The sequence below is a fragment of the Silurus meridionalis genome, chromosome 27 (assembly GCF_014805685.1).
Source record: "Silurus meridionalis isolate SWU-2019-XX chromosome 27, ASM1480568v1, whole genome shotgun sequence".
Taxonomy (NCBI): domain Eukaryota; kingdom Metazoa; phylum Chordata; class Actinopteri; order Siluriformes; family Siluridae; genus Silurus; species Silurus meridionalis.
Window position 1 is genome coordinate 7,710,552 of NC_060910.1, and position 17,106 is coordinate 7,727,657.

At 38.6% G+C, this 17,106-nt stretch overlaps 1 protein-coding gene across 2 annotated transcripts; it reads left to right on the plus strand.

Moving 5' to 3' along the window:
* Positions 1 to 791: 791 nt before the first annotated feature.
* scarb2a (scavenger receptor class B, member 2a) lies at positions 792 to 15,587 on the plus strand. 2 transcript variants are annotated; one of them, XM_046841666.1, is made up of 13 exons: positions 792 to 1,641; positions 5,500 to 5,660; positions 6,868 to 7,015; positions 7,152 to 7,346; positions 7,587 to 7,678; positions 7,945 to 8,064; positions 8,298 to 8,476; positions 9,582 to 9,700; positions 10,060 to 10,133; positions 10,216 to 10,267; positions 10,386 to 10,538; positions 11,670 to 11,717; positions 12,131 to 15,587. In XM_046841666.1, exons 1-13 carry the CDS (start codon positions 1,522 to 1,524, stop codon positions 12,263 to 12,265), a joined length of 1,596 nt encoding a protein of 531 aa, XP_046697622.1. In that variant the 5' UTR covers positions 792 to 1,521; the 3' UTR covers positions 12,266 to 15,587. The 2 variants fall into 2 exon arrangements, with proteins under 2 accessions (XP_046697622.1, XP_046697623.1); XM_046841667.1 differs by having other exon boundaries at positions 795 to 1,641; positions 12,134 to 15,587.
* Positions 15,588 to 17,106: the final 1,519 nt, after the last annotated feature.

Sequence of the window (17,106 nt, forward strand, 5' to 3'; positions counted from 1 at the left end):
AATGTATTTCTTTTTTTTTTTTGCTTTATGAAATGCATCTATTTGAATGTTAAGTTGTCTCTGACTGTAAAGTTAGAAAAATAATTGAATGATGATTAGATTAGATTAGATTAGATTCAACTTTATAGTCATTGTGCAGGGTACATGTACATAGCCAATGAAATGATGGCAGAACATGCAAAGGATTGTGCACATTTACAGGCATATAAAACTGAAATACTTTGCTTCTATTTAAATAGCACTTTTATATTTTGTGGAAGAAGATTATTATTATTATTATTATTATGCTTCATAAAATGCATGTATTTAAATGTTCAGCTGTCTCAGATTTTATCATAAAGTTAGAAAAAAAAAAGATGAATGCAAAACATGCAAAGAAGTCTGCACATTTGCAGGCAAATAAAACACGCTGTTCATCACTCTGCTTTTCCTCTGGAGCCGGTTCCACCATGCTCATGCTCATGCTCATGCTCGCTCACACACACACACACACACACACACACACACACACACACACACACACACACACACACACACACACACACACACACACACACAAGCGTAGTCCTCCTTTAAATAAGCCCCGCCCCGAAATCAGTCGATCAAATTCTGCATCGCGCTCCTGTGCGTCGAACCAATCACGTCGCTCCGGGGCGGGGTTATTGCGGTGGTCCGGGAAAACGTCAACCAATCAACGGTCGAGTTCTTTGAAGTAACAGTTGACGAAGCGCGTCGCTCGTCTCGTCAGGCGGACATTATTCATGTTCACACAGCGGCTGTTTAAGGAGACAGGAGACAGGACGGACGGGACATAACGGTCTGTCTCAAACACACCCATGGACCGCTATTCCGTGGGAAAAGTAATGAAATAAGGTTGTGAAAATGTTTTAGGGTTATAATGATAAAGATAGCATTCACACATTTGTTGGACTGATATGAAAAAAACGGTAATATTGATTTATATAAAGGTAGAGTAAATTTATTATTATTTTTTTAAATAAAATGATTTAGGACAGATAGCGCACATTCACAGCAAGGTTTTTCTGTAGTTTGTATTGAGTTCCATGTGTTGAAAGCCGGCGTTGTGGTTGTTTTTTTCAAAGCTTATTAGCTATTCGCGTGACGTCACACGCCCCCGGGAGGAACGCCTGGATTTAAATATTAGACACGCCCACAGGGCCCACTTCACTCTTCCACGTGACTCCCTTCTGAGTGGAGTAAGAGGGGGTTGGTCAGGTCCTCCTCCGGCATTCTGCGTTTTACCTTTAGCTGATAAAGTCCGCTTTGGAGCATCACATTCTTCCACTCTCCCTCCCTGTTTCAGTCCTGTCCCGTTACTTGGTGTCGGAGAGTTTTTGGTGCTTTCCCTGGAAAAAAAAAAAACCTAAACAAAAAACTCGAACGCGATTTTTCGCTCCTGCTTCCGCAGTCACCCCTCTGGTCCGTTATCACCCCCAGACGGTGTTTCTTATCGAAACATTTCAGATTTTTTTTTTTATGAGTTAAATCATTTCAGCCAACATGAGAAGATCCTGTGCCATTTACGCCACCGGGATTGTGTGCGCTCATCTGCTCATCGTGGGAATCGCCCTGATGGTGGCTCAAGTCTTCCAAACAATGATCCAGGAGAGGATCAAAAAGGTACTCATTTTGCTATTTTTCTCTTTATAGATATTTCCCCACCCACCAGATTATTTTGCGTTCATTACAAAGGCATCCAGATGTTAGGTTAAACTGATGTTTTGGGCAAGATCCAGATTCAGCCAAGCGTTATTAGCTGAAACAGCCGGGTTAAGATCTGCCCCAGACCTGACTATTACACACACACACATGAGTTATACACATACAGTCAGAGGATTACATATATATATATATATATATATATATATATATATATATATATATATATATATATATATATATATATAATGTACAACGCTTTATTTGTTGTGTATATAAAGAATGAACTGGTATCATGGTGTGAAAGGACACTGCAGTGCACTGGGCGATTTCCTGTGTGTGTTATGAGCCCCCGGCATCACCATGTCTTCACATCAGAGTGTTAGAAAATGTCTTTCTTTCTTTCTTTTATCACCTTCATTTTTCACACTATGATCTCTCACAGTTCATCTCGTAAACCTGTATGTGTGTGTGTGTGTGTGTGTGTGTGTGTGTGTGTGTGTGTGTGTGTGTGTGTATGGTGGAAACGATGCAGGGAATGATTGAGTGCATGTCGTGAGGAGTGCATAGCTTTTTTTTTTCCTTTTCTCCTCATCTATTTAAAACCAAGTCTTTATGGGGTGTGTTTTTTTTTTTTGCACATCCTCAGGATTCTTTAAAGCCCGGAGCAGCTGTTTTGTTCTTTTTTTCTAAAGATCAGGCGGTAGGTGGTTGTAGTGGTTGGGGGAGGTGTAGATCTTACCCAGGGTGAGGGGTCTTAGGGGCAGGAGAAGTAAGGCTGGAATTCTCCCTACAGGAATACTTGGAATTTTGCAGCTCCTCCATGAAGGTGGAATTTCTGCTATATATATGTATGTGTGTATATATATACACACACATACATGCATACACACACACACATATATATATATATATATATATATATATATATATATATATATATATATATATATATATATATGAGTGAGAGACAGACAGACACACAGAGAGAGAGAGAGAGAGAGAGAGAGAGAGCGCAGATCCTAGGCAAAAGACTGTATAAATCATTGGTCAGGGAATGAGCAAGAATTCAACAAATACTTATAGATAGACAGTTATGTTAATAACAGTTTCCTTTCGATTTCTATGCCTTATGAGTGTTTTTAAAATAAAAAAAACGATTCAATGTTCCATTCAACGTTGATAAGCTTCACACGGTCGGCGAGCGGTGCCGATTCTACATTAAACATATTCATAATTGTCATTATCCTACCATTGCAAACAAGAACAGCTCACTGCAGCAAAAGGACACAAGAGAATTGTGGCACAGGAGGTCCCAATAGTGTGTTTATATAATTTCTGCTCAATTTTCTCATAGATGATCTGATGTTAAAGCTAGTAAAAGCTTTATATTTACTATTTGGGGCTTAAGCGCAGGAATGTGTGTATGTACACGATTCACTGGGTGATATTGTGATATATCATCATCAAAGTAGCATATCATTATTACAAAACTTAACTAACTCCTAAATACCAAGTACTTGGTTTACTTTAGACGTTAATAGTTTTGATCCCTCTCAATTTTTCAAGAGTTGTATGTTCTCAGCTTCGCCTGTCCCTCATTACTGCACCTTAGCTTTGAACTTTAGTTTGAAAGGATTAAGCAGACAACTAGACAACTTTTGGGCCACTTTTCAAGCCCTCGGGACCTGCATATTTCTTAAACTGGGTGTGGAACAAAAGAAATTGTTTTGTTTGCATATACTGGGTTTCACAAACATCTCCATACATTGAGGAAATGAACCCTTTTTTTTGTTTTCTTTTGCAAAATGTCTCAAAATTTTCCTATGTTTTTTATAATATAGAGTATAAATATCTTCATATAGACTTTAAGATTGCTTTTGTCAAGAAGAAGAATGTGTTGGTGCAGCAGGAAAAGAATCGCATGCGTAATGCCAAATGTGTCAAAACAGTTCATGATGATAAGAACCAGCTCTGTAAGTTTAGAAAGAAATGGAAGAGATCGTGTAAAGAGGATTGGTAAACACAGTTATGGTTTTCTTTTTCTTTTTTTTTTTTTTTTAAGTGTTCATTCAGCCGATGAATGGATATTTTGGGGACTCCCAGTAGTGTAGCCGTAAACCACAGGCAGCTTTTTTTATTTTTTTTTTTACTTTCCTAAACAAGTAAACTTTAGAGAACATGTTAACATATCTGCATGATTACATTACATTTGTACTTTACATTTTTTTACAAATATTTTCCCCCAAATTTATTTATTTCTAGCTGCATAATTTCCTGACAATACCTAAACCAGTTTTTTGTGTGTGTGTGTGTGTGTGTCTCATTACATGCCCTTTCTTGTTGTAATTTCAAGACTATACCGCATTCATGGCTTTTTAGGTAGAATTGGGGGAGGGAGGGTAGGACAAGCACCACAGCACGCAAAAATATGTGATTCATCACTGTGCAAGGTAAAGGTTTTGAAAACACAGTTGTTTGAAGTTCAGTGCCGCTTCGAAGGACGTTTCGAGACCTTTTCTTTCCAAGGCTGGTGGCATGGACAATAGGTTTAGGGGTTATCTTAAACTCCTGGAAAACATGGTGCTTGTAAGGTTATCTACATTTTTTTTCCCTCTTTGTGATGCAAGGAGAGCATCTTTTTAAAAGAGAATTTTTGGCAGGGATATCTGACTTTTCATACATTAGATCGATATAATTATGGTGATCCATATTCATGACTCAGTTAAAAAGTAAGCAGTAAGGTGTGGTGTGCTGTAATAAATTCTGAGAATTTGACGTGTGGAGTATGTATTAGGATCTGGTCCGCATAAATCAAACATTTATAGGTGTGTTCGAAGATTAGCTCAGCATTTCAGTACGCCTGATTTAAAGCAGTCCTGTTGTACAGAGCTGTGTGACTTAACTGGACCATGTCCTGCCATAAATAAAAGAGCATGTTCAATGAACGTTTTCAGGTACATCATACTTTGCCCACAGCATGAGAAGGCAAATAGTAAGTCCTTCTGAAAGGATTCTTTGTAGTGTAGTTTCACAGTATTACTGAGCTTCCTTTATAAACCAACAGCTCCAACATCTTATGCCTGATACAGTAATAACAGTGTACGACGATCAACCGTCTTTTCTTTTTTTGGCTTAAAATTTCATTTTATTCCATGTGAGATGTTCCTTAAAGTGTTTCCTTTCTACTAATGCAGTGTAATTTCACCCGTACCCTGTCTAGTTAAGTTTTTTGTTGTTGTTGTTGTTGTTGCATAACCATTAAACAACAAAATCTCTCAAGTATAATGCCCAAAGAAGAAGTGGCTGTTCTTTGCCAATGCTCTAGCTACGTGTTTTGAAACTAATAAATAAAGAAGTAAAGGAAAATGCAAGCTTCCTTGTTTTGGATTTCAGCTGACGGGACAGAGAGAGGTTTCTTTAATCTGAAGACTCAAGACAAACGCCGTCTGCTGACTAGACATCGTCTTTTTTTTCCAGCGATTCTCACTGTTCCTTTGAATTTCTTAATCACAGCACGTGGATGTCATTTACGCATCACCCCAAAACCCTACAGACCTAGTGAACTTTAAACAGAATTATTAGGGCAAGAGACCACTAACCTGCACTGAACTGCGCAAACAGGCTTCTTCGTTTAGGAAGCGGTTAAGCCAATATTAGAAAATAGAATGTGATATGGTTAATGGCTTAGAGGATTTTAGGTAACGTTGAGGTCTTTATTTTGCATAAGGTACTCAAAAGATCATGACAAGGTTTGAGAGGTGTTCAATCCTTCACAAAATGATTAATTTTAATATTGCCTTTTTTCTTTTTTTTTAGGAAATCACCCTGGCCCAGAACAGTCGAGTATTGGCGGGCTGGATAAACCCCCCACCCCCAGTTTACATGCAGTATTTCTTCTTCAATGTTACTAACCCTCAGGAGTTCTTGGATGGCAAGGCAAAGCCTAATGTCACACAAATCGGACCGTATACATACAGGTAAGATAAACATGTATCAAGATTATGCACTATGTATGTCCAGCTTAAAGTTCGTGGTTTCCCCTCAAGTAATTAGGCAGTTCAGGGTGCAGCTTTAGTTTGTTTATTTCCATTACATTTAATTGGTCCTGATGCCATGTAGATAGAATATTGCACAACAAAACAGCAAACAGAACACAGAAATGACTCGGAGAAATGAGGAAGTCATGAGTGGAAAAAAAAAACTGGAACCTGTTGACAGACGTCATGGCCCTCGAATGACGGGGGCAAAACAGTGAATTTCTCACCAGCCGCGTTTACATGGAGCATTGCAATAGGCTTATAAGTCCAATATAAACATCTCAATCGGAATTAAAAAATGCCCAAAACGAATGGCATTGTATTCGGTTTGAGAGGCGTGGGATTAACCGTTCTATAAACCGAATAAGAAAAAATTGTCATGTAAACAATTTAAACCGATTCCTTGCATAAAATGTACACTTTTTCCCCCTGTGCTTTTGTGAACACCGAACAGATTCGCCACAACAACTTCCGAGTCTGTATAAAACATCCGCGACAGATAATTAGGGGAATTGGATTTTTGACGTCTCTTCTTCTCAGGGCATAATCCCTCTACCAGTCCACACAAACATGCAAATGTCCGGCGTTTCGTGCCAAAGTTTAGTTTCCATCCCAGGTCACTAAAATCCAGCAATACAACCCGCTCCCACCAGTGCTCACTACGGACGTTCATCCACACGCTTCTGCTTTGCGGAGGAGGGAGGGGTAATATTGAGATGCTCTTTAGAGAGCCACCAAAAAGCTCAGCTTCCTGCGCCCGTCTTTTCCTCATACCTTCTAGCTGTAGTATGCCTACAAAATTCACGCTGTTGCTCGATTAAGAGCAACACTTTACCTAAAAATAGCGCATTTAATAAATAACGGAACTCCACGTTGTCCGGAATTAAAGGCGGTAAACAGGACATAGGTTAATGTGCGCATGGCACAAAGTAATTCCGATTGAAAGCACCAGCGCATGTAAACACCATATCGGATTAGATAACGTCCAATTGAAAACAGTCTGCCGAATCTTCCAATGTGAATGATTTTAATCAGGACGACAAAAAAAAGTGTACATGTAAACATGTCTACTGATTACTTGCTACCGTGTTTTATTCACAAGAGGAAGTTTAAACAATTAACCAAATGTCTCTCATCATGTAATCAGGGAATACAGGCCCCGAGAGAACGTGACATACTTGGAAAATGGTACCAAGATTTTTGCTACGAATCCTAAGAGTTTCGTATTTCTCCCGGAAATGTCTGCTGGGAATCCAGAAGTGGACATGTTGACCACTCCCAACATTCCATTCATTGTAAGTTTGTATTTTTTAGCGTAATGTGACCGTTACACGTACTCACTTAATTGCTGACAGCTAAATATACAAAAAACAGCTGAAACAATGACCCGATGAGTGCTGAACACGAGTACCCCCTCTTATCTCTTCGCAGGCCGTCATGAATGAAATGCACTCCTATTCTTTTTACATCCGTCCTCTGATCTCTATATGGATCAAATCACTGGGTGTCGAGCCATTCATGACGCGCAGTGTGCACGAGTTCCTCTGGGGTTTCAAAGATCCACTGATGACCAAACTTCACGCCTTGAAGCCTGAAGTGGATGAATACTTTGGCCTCATGCACAAGGTGAGAATTGTAAAAGAAATAAAAATGTGTGACGTCGCTAATCCTAACTGAGACCGGATTGAGCAAACTCGTATGATTATATGCGGAATGTAATTCGAGATAATGATGAATGAAATCTAAAGTTCAGATATGTTAATTTAGCAGAACCCACGCCCTGATGTTTAATGTGTTCGCTGGAACAGTCTGCAGCTTTACTGATGTCTAAAAATTAATATTTTCCCCCTGGATGTTTTTAATTAGAAAAATGGAACCCATGAAGGTGAATTTGTCTTCCACACTGGAGAGAAGAACTACATGGACTATGGCAAGATCGACACCTGGAATGGAATAAGGTATCTAGTGCTTTGCATGACGTTCCCCTTGGCCTAGTTGGATTATGGGGATTTCTGTTTACCCAATGAACTGGCCTTGTCTCAGTTTTTTGAACTTTTGATGCTTGCATTGCATGTGTGTCAAGCCAAAAAAAACTGTGTGAAGGTCCACCTAAAACTCAATTAATCAGAATTTTCAATGATATGTTGAGTATGAACACAATGTTCTCAACCAGGTAGTGTACAATCTTCATGCTTATAACGATTCTTTTTTTCTCTTTTTGCAGAAAGATGACCTGGTGGTCATCAGAGCAGAGCAACATGATTAACGGCACAGACGGCAGCGTGTTCCACACTTTCCTGTCCAGAGATGAGCTGCTCTATATCTTTGCTGCAGATCTCTGCAGGTACGCTACACACGCCAAACCTCAGCTGAAAAGCGAACTAACCTCCTACAATCATGCACTGTAATCCTCCAGTTCCCTTGTATTTGTGTCGGATTGGCAGTGGTTTGTTTTTTTTCTGCAACATGAACCATTTTGAAGGCAATAGAGACACAATGAAAGTGGTAAAGTGTAAAACAAATGCTCCTTTGTCATGTTAATTGAATGTCCTCCATATGCTGTGTGCCCGTATGCAGGTCGATCCATCTGGGATACGTGCACGATACAGAGGTGAAGGGGATTCCAGCTTTCCGCTTCGCTCCTCCCGCTGATGTCCTAGCAGCTCCCGACGAGAATCCTGCCAATGCTGGTTTCTGTGTGCCTGCTGGAGAGTGCCTGAGTAAAGGAGTGTTAAAAGTCAGCGTGTGCCGTGAAGGTAAGGGTCAAGGACACTTCCCGATCACCTTGAGTGGAATTATTACTTCTGATAAAATGTGGCACAATGAATCACACAGTGTCCCAAAGGTTCAATGCATTGAACTGCAGAACTATGGAGAGCAGGTAGCTTTGCCTCCTCACAGCTTCAACGAACACATTTGAATCCTATAACCAGTCAATCCTGTTACTTTCGGTGTTGAGTAACTGTACAGTATGCCAATGCAGTAGAGGGACATCATGTATAAAAAAATGCATCCGTTGGTCTTTAGTCTTAAAAATAAGCAAACAAAAACAACTGTGCACCCCAATGAACATAGTAAGAGTGAGCGGATGGCTGACTTGAGCTCCCAGAGCATTATCAGCTACCCTGATCAATAGAAATGAGTGCGAGATGGCGCAAGCCGTGAAGCCCTGAGCGGAGAGATTGAAAGGAATTTTTTTTTTTTTTTTTTTTTTTTTGCTAATTTTGCTCCCTGACCGGCATTTGCAGCCTATAAACCCAAGTTCATCACTGATCTGTCTGTATTTGCTCTCTCCTGCACTGTCAGAAATCAGGGTTCTGTACACCAATGTTTAATCAGTAACTCCGATTCAGGACCAGGCGCTCCAAACTCGTCATCTAATAGTCCTTGATTGGGACATAGGAATCGTTTTTCCCTTTATTGCTTCCTCAATACGTCATCGTGCTGATACCAGTATTTTCTTATGGTTAGTTCTTTTTTTTATCATGTGACTGCTCTGATGATGACTCTGGATTTTTTACACTTTTCATGTCTTGATTAGTTTAAAACGGTGTGAAGAAGAGAGGAACAGTGTATCTGCATTACTTGCAGGTCCTGTTCCACTGCTGGATTTAACAATTGGGGGGTATATTGAGACAACGGTCAAAGTCACACAAAGCAAATAGAATGTGGAATTTTTGTTGCTTGTCTGTGGAAGTTTGACAGGTCACTGTCCCTTTGTAACTGATTGCCAGCAGTTTTATATATCTTCGGGAGAAAGTTCATTCAAATTTTTTATGTTTTTTAGCTCTTTAGTTTTCAGGGCTGATTTAAAAAAAAAATCCTCACGATCTTTCCTTTCTTTCCCTTTTCCCCCAATAGGAGCACCTATAGTTGTTTCATTCCCCCATTTCTACCAAGCTGATCAAAAGTACATTGATGCCATTGACGGAATGAATCCAAACAAAGAAGAGCATGAAACATACCTTGACCTGAACCCGGTAAGCTGGATTTGAGGCTCATGGTAATGTTGTTGAGAGTAATTAGCTATCTATTTATTCACCATTCAGCTGTTCTATGTTTTTTGTAATTTAATATAGCCTATAATCTCTTAGGAGTAAAACCAGAAATGTGTGTAATGTATAAGGAGGGAGACTAATGAAGCTATTAAGTCTGCTAGTTTAAAGGTCGACACGTGTGTCTGTATAGCGCTGCTCAGGTTCTGTTGGTTTTAAATAGTGTTTGGAGCTAATCTTTTATGTTTTACATGAAAACAGTGTATTTATTTTAATAATATTACACGACTTTGGGCTGGATGAACAACTTCTAAATGGTTTATTGTAATATTTTCTTCTTACAGACAACAGGGGTTCCTATTCGTGCCTGTAAGAGAGCCCAGCTCAATGTTATAATGAAGAGGGTACCTGGCTTCCCGTAAGTACCAACATCCCCTTTTAAGAGCTTTCTTTCATTTCATTTAGAAACCTCAATGATGTAAATTTCTCCCCTTTTTCAGACAAACGCGATACCTGAACGAAACCATCTTTCCTATTATGTATGTTAATGAGGTACGAGACTTTTGTGTTTTATGAGCAATTCTTTGCCATGCCAGTGGCACCATATTGTTCATGTCCAGGTTTAGAGGCGAGTTTGCGTTTATAACTATCCAATCCTTGCCTTTTCCAGACTGCAACTATTGATGATGACTCTGCCTCTCAAATGAAAACTCTGCTGTTGATCATAACCATTGTGTCCAACTTCCCCGTCATCATTATGGGTGTGGGCGCCTTATTGTTGATAGTCTTCATCTTTTTATTGTGCAGAAATCGTCAAAGACAGGTAAAGTACTTTTGGTTGGTTGCCTTCCCAAAGCATGTTTACAAAACCAAACAAAACAGATTTGTTCAAGTGTGTTTTTCATAGAAGTTATAGACATTGTAAAATGTGTTAAAAAAAAAAAAAATGCAAAGAAGCCTTTTCTTCAGTATGACTACATCATTGAAATTGTTTGATTTGATGTGAGAGTTGTTTAAGGATGTTGTTTTATAAAAAATGGCATCCGGGACACTCCTATTCGTTTTGGTTTCAAATCATGTTATGAGCACATCTTCATGAAGGAGGCATTGTATAGCCATGTTTCATGCTAACACGTAAAAAAAAAGATTCTGAGAAAATGCCTTTGTGGGACTGTACATTTACGTTAGTGCGTCCGTGGGATTTTAAATCTAAACCACTAGCAAAATAAATAAATAAATAAAAATGTTGTGCCATGTTTTGCCTCAGGCTTAAAGTATGATGGTACATGTGATTCATTTAGGGCTGGGTCAAGATAAGACTAAGATAAACAGCACGTGTTTGAGCGGTAAATGGCGTAGCACGACATTCTTATTATTTTCAGTGACAAACTAGCATGTGGGTCGGATCATTTATCAGTGTTTCGTTAAGACATCGTAACTGACAGCATTAACTCGTGTGGTTTGGTTGCCAAGGCTGTAAATAGACTGTTATAACTCTACAGGAAATGTAACCAAAACAAAAAAGGTTCTTCGTAGACATCAAGGGGTGTTTTAATTCTGAGAACTATTAAAACGTTTGCACTCAGCAACACCCAGTAGGCGTTAATGTGGTTAGGTGAAAAGGCACAAACATTACTGTTTCCTTTATACCTGCTTCTACTCCACCTGCATGAAGATTCAAGTGCATGAGGCTAACAGTCAGTGCATGTGCTCTTCAACTAATATGTTTAAATCTGCCCCACATTTATTTTACCACTCCCCATGATCCACTGCTCCAGTAAAAATAAAATAAATAAATACTTTTAAAAAATGATCTATTTGATATTATATAGTAGGTTACAGAGGACTTTTATTTTATTGTGCAATACAAAAAAAAGTGTATTTTTTGCATAATGCTGCCATGTTTTCATTTTCAGTAACATTTTCCCCTCCCTTTTTTTTTGTTCCTGTTCAGAATGAAGTAAAACGTATTGATTTTACCGAAGCTTTTCATTCTTTTGCTGTAAGTCAATATTTTCCCCCCTTTTTTTCCTTTCATTTGCTCACTAGTTGCCTGTTCATAATTTAACTCTAATTAGAAAAGGTGCTTCTTGCTATTTAGCCAGTTCTAATTTTATTTTGAGTATCTTATTTCTTTCAAGACAAAATTTTTAAAGAAATGTTAACAGGAACATACATTTGTTCCTGCAAGTCATGTTCATTGCTGTTTTTTGTACACGATTTGTTTGGTTAATAGCACTTAATATGTTATCACTGTGTGAGATTTCTATTGTGTGTATTAGATTTTTTAAATTTTTGTAGAGAATAGAAAAAAGAACTTGGTTTAGATGTAGAGTGGAGCAAGTCTGCTGTAGTAGCAAGTAGTTGTTAACACATCATTTCATGCACCCTAAACCTGGTTCCTGTATGTCTCAGCAGACGACAAAAGACGATACGGCTTACACTCCTGTCAGCAACAAATCCGACGAGTCGCCTGAATCCCACAGCAGCCAGCCTCTGAAGAATGGCTCCTACATCGCCATGTCGCCAGTGGAGACCCAGAAATGTTGATAAAGATCAAATTCGTGGCGTTCCCGCTCAGGGGATCCACGTTTGTGACTCTGTTTTCCTCTTTTCACCTTTTGATTCTTTCCACTGTGCAACCCATTCAGGCAGGTCAGCTCACAGAAACACTGCGGTCGAACATGACGGCGTCTTGATAGACCATCTCTCTTCTGCTGCCTTCTTATTTTTTTTATTTTTATTTTTTTTGCTGTTGAAGCATGGCCTTCTCGACCTGCGGTATTTTATGACGCAACAAAAATCGCTACTCGAAAAAACAGCACTGTCGATCTGGTCACATCCTCCAGGTTTATTGACACTAATGTTGACTAGACACAAAGTGAAAGAAAAAAAAAAAAAACACTGAAAACACCTGCTCGCCTTTTGGGACCGTACTCCCATATGCATGTTCACCAGTCTGTATTTCCTGATTTACCCTGTTTCGCACAGGGCTGTGAACACAAGGAGAGTGTTTTGCGTGAACGCATCTACGCTGCTAGCAGGTGCCGTCATGAACACCAGTGATTTAGTGATCAGCAAACACACTTAAGGTGCAGGATCAAAGTTGATTGCCACACTACTGTAGTGAAGTCTGTGCTGTCAGGCTTCATGTAAAAAAAAAAAGTTCTTTATTTTTTTTCCATCTCGTAACCTTTTCTCGAATCGGAGGCAGACGCCTTGGTTTGTCTCGTCAAAGAGTGTTTAAAAGGCTAAAGGGTCATGTGCAAGCATGGTCCTGGGTGTGAATGTGTGCGTGTCTGGGGGGGGTTTTGTATGTCAGTGTAGAAAGGCAGGTATTTTGGTGCTTGCGTATGTGTTAATCTCACTGCTGTGAGCTGATTTCTAAAGAGCACTCTGCTCTCTTAAGCGTCATACAGTGCCAAGTAACGGTCACTCCATTTCAATGGTCCTTAACATGTTAAAATGTCATCCTCTCGATTAATTGCCCATAGGGTCCCAGAATTGGTGATATCGCTCACTCCTTCAGCCAATACCCGATTTCAGAGGGTCTCCTAGTCGTGCTGTGAAAACGAGCTTTCGCTCCTGTTTTCCGAAAGGACAGAAAAGCAAGCTTACAAATCGCACAAGTGAGACTTGAACCTGCTCTCTGCCTTACACGTGTGAGTTTGCTGTGTGAAAGGGCTTGGTAACTTAGTAGCGCGAGACGCCTCCGAGCAAATCCCGCCTGTATTCCGAACGAGTCCGCAAATCAAGCCCTTGCGTCTCGTTTAAAGGCGTCTAATCTCCATCTCAGAGAACGCACAACTAGATCGACCTCCTTTACTCAGGCGGTTGTTTACAGCCTCTTATCTCTAGTGACTTTGAGGGCTGACGAATGAAAAATTTCAGCAGTCATGAGGAGTTCAGGACATCGTGTGCGCATGTTACTTCAGTTCAAATACGTGAGGCAACAGGGCAAACTAAAGCCCCATGATGAAACTATCACTATGAAACACCGTATGTCTTGTTGCTTTTGTCGCTATAGATTCAGCCTATGATGTTTAAACCTGAAGCATTTGAAGAGTGAGTAAATGACATGAAAGACTACTGGGCGAAGGGAAAAAAAGTGCACTTTTTCTTAATAAAAAAAAAATTATTAAATATAATGGTCCTGCACATTTTATGTAATTCAGTGCAGTGGTCCTCATTTGCATTTCAGAGATGTGCCCAAATGTCTGTTTGTGTGCTTTAAGTTTCTCACTCTGGGTCTCTTACTTTGTTTTTGTGTTCTACGTTCTGATACAAAGTCTAGTCTTATTTCTGCGTCACATGATTTCTGCTAACAAATGCTCAAATTCCACATACAGACAGATGTATTATTATAAAAACCATTTAATATGCATTTTGTACAAAGTGTGTTCAGCATGGAGTCGTACCATGTTACCATCTTTATCGAGTCATGGATTATATATTCAAGGGTTCAGATTCGGATATGTTACATTCTACATATGTTCTGTTATACACCAAGTCCTACATTTTGTTCAGTATTTTGGCAGACTGTTTAGACCTGTTTTGTATGTTTCTTTGCAGTATGCATGAGTGTTCATGGGGTTTGAGGAACTGGAACATTTGGGTGAACACTTATGGCCTTCTTGGTATGCTTTTGTAGTCAGAAGTACACTAATTAATAACTAATTACAACAATGGCCTTTATAAAACTCAGCAGCTGTGGACGAGTCTGCTGGTCCTCATTACCCCGGAGTGGAACATTCCACTTGTCCTGACTTGAATTTTTAAACTCTTTAACCGGAGTCATTTCCACACTTTACTGACTTTTGAGCCCAAACCTTCTCATTGCTTCACTCAGCTGTACACTCAACCAAAGATAACCTTATATCTATAAGCGTCTCCCCAGTTTTGTTTGCTTTCACAGATACAGCTGTAATGCCATCAATTTACCAATTTATAACACTCAAGGGCAAAAGGCAAACGAACATCAACAGGTTTTTTTTTTTTTCACTGATAATCTTAAGGACTATTTCTACAGCGATTATAACAACTCTCGGCGCTGTGACGACACTCAGTATTATGTATTGACGCAGCAATACATCGTGTAAAGCTAATTTTGTATAACTGAAAAAAGGTTTTGTATCCAAACGCATTCGTATCACGTTTAGTGATCTGTTCATTAGCGGCACTTTGTGTAATTTAGATTGTTTTGGTTCTTTCTCATTTTCTAACGTCACCCAAGTTTCCCCTCGACTTTCTCCCACACCCCACAGATTTATAACGTGCTTCTGAGTGCTGTTCCACCGTTGTGATGTTAAAACAGTGTGTATATGATGTGCAAGTTCAGTGGTGGTGATTGAGAAAGGCTTTTGAGAGAAGTGACCTCCCAGGGCCACAAGTTTCTTAAGAAGCCACTGCACTGTTTTGTCCGGTGTGGAGTGCCATAGGAAGGCTGAGTGTCTTTGAGTGTAGTTTAAAAGGGTGATTGCCTTTGTGCCATACCAGGCACTAGATCATTGAACCTTTTATTTTTCTCCCTTAGATGAATGATGCCCTCCTTCAGGATGAGATTTTAGTGCCATTTGTTTATTGAGTTTTAGGAATTTACTAAAACAGTGTAGCAGAGTCCGTATTTTTTTTTCCCCCTGCATTTCAGTTCACCTTCCCAATGTGATGAAGGATGGTTTTGATCATTTCATTATATTTGCTGCTGAAAAAGACAATCCCCACGTCATGTAAAGGTGCAACGTTTTCTTTGAAAATAAAAAAATAAATAAAATTAGTTTTTAAGATTTACACTGCACAAATGTTTCTGCAATACCTTTTGTAAACATTTTTAGTGTTCTTTGCATAAAATTAAAAGAAAAAACGTTTGCATTTACTGCAAAATCACTTGTCTCATGAGTCTTTTGTCAGTGGTGTTGAATATGGAATTTTTTAAAACTATATAACTATTAAAAAACAATCTTTTAAAGCTGATTGCTGATATTCTTACATATATATATGCTGGAACGTTAGCCAAAATGTACATTTATTTATAAAAAATGATGCTTAATTGAATATGTCTGCATCATTTAATATGCTGGAAATATAGATAGATAGATAGATAGATAGATAGATAGATAGATAGATAGATAGATAGATAGACATTTAACTCTATTTAGATTTATACACCTAATTTCTGGCTTTATATAAAAATGTATATGAAGTTTACATTAAAAAAGTAATGTTTTATATATGAATGCTAAAAAACCATTTCTCATGCAAAGCGTAACAGGACCACATGAAATTGAATTGAATTCTTTATTATTATTGCACAGGGTACAATAAAGTAACAAAGTAGCATAAATATCAGTTACACAACAAAATGCAAGAACTGCACTACATTGACATGCATTCTTAAACTCTTTATATAAGTAAACAGTAAAATGTTAAACAAATCTGAGCTCTTTTGTTAAAAAAAAACATCATATGAAGCAAAATTATAATTTTTTCCCTTCAGCAGTATTTCAATCTCATGTTTGAAGAAGAACACCATACACACACAAAAGTACGGAGGTAGGAGCAACATAATATTAAGCTGCTTGTAAATGGTCCTTCGGTATTACGTCACTGACGATTTCAATAAAACAATGACCCCAAACACTCCAAAAAAAAAAACTCAACAAGGCCATCTGGCCAAGCTTACAGATATAAACAGCATGAATAATTGTTTTTCCCCTCATTGTACATGCATATTCATTCTAGTGTAATATATTTTCACATGTAATAAAATTAAAATCTTTATTTGGATGATGTTTGGAAGGAAATATTATCTCACTGTACAGATACTTTTTAAGAAGAGACTGTTGGAATATAAATTTCCTTTATCGGTATTGCAAGTGTTCGACTTACGACCTATGTGACTTACGGCCGTTCGACTTTACGACCACAATCGCTGGCGTAATTTCCGGCATAATTTCACAGTGCTGTGCTCTACTTATGACCAAATCGTGTTACGAATGATCTGTCGGTCCCGATCGTGGACTACCTGTATATAAATAATATGCCCTCTCTAATGTTATATCCTTATTACTCTGGATAATAAGCGAGTCAAATTTCACACATGCAGATCATCTTGTTTTAAGGACTGTATGGAAATGTTCTAGTTTAAAATGTATAGTAAAAAAAATAGGGAAATGTATTGTTTTAAAAATAATAGTTAAAACATTTTTGCACAATTAATTGCAGCTTGTAGAATAAATTACGGTGTACAATAAAACATAAAATGACAGTTATATCAGGAAACAAGTTTTTCAGGTGTACATGGCATGATGCCGTTATAACATGTAGGTGGATCTTATAGCCTTCTTCAGACTGCAAATCTTTAGAAAGTGTTGTGGTGCACCGTAACACTGAAA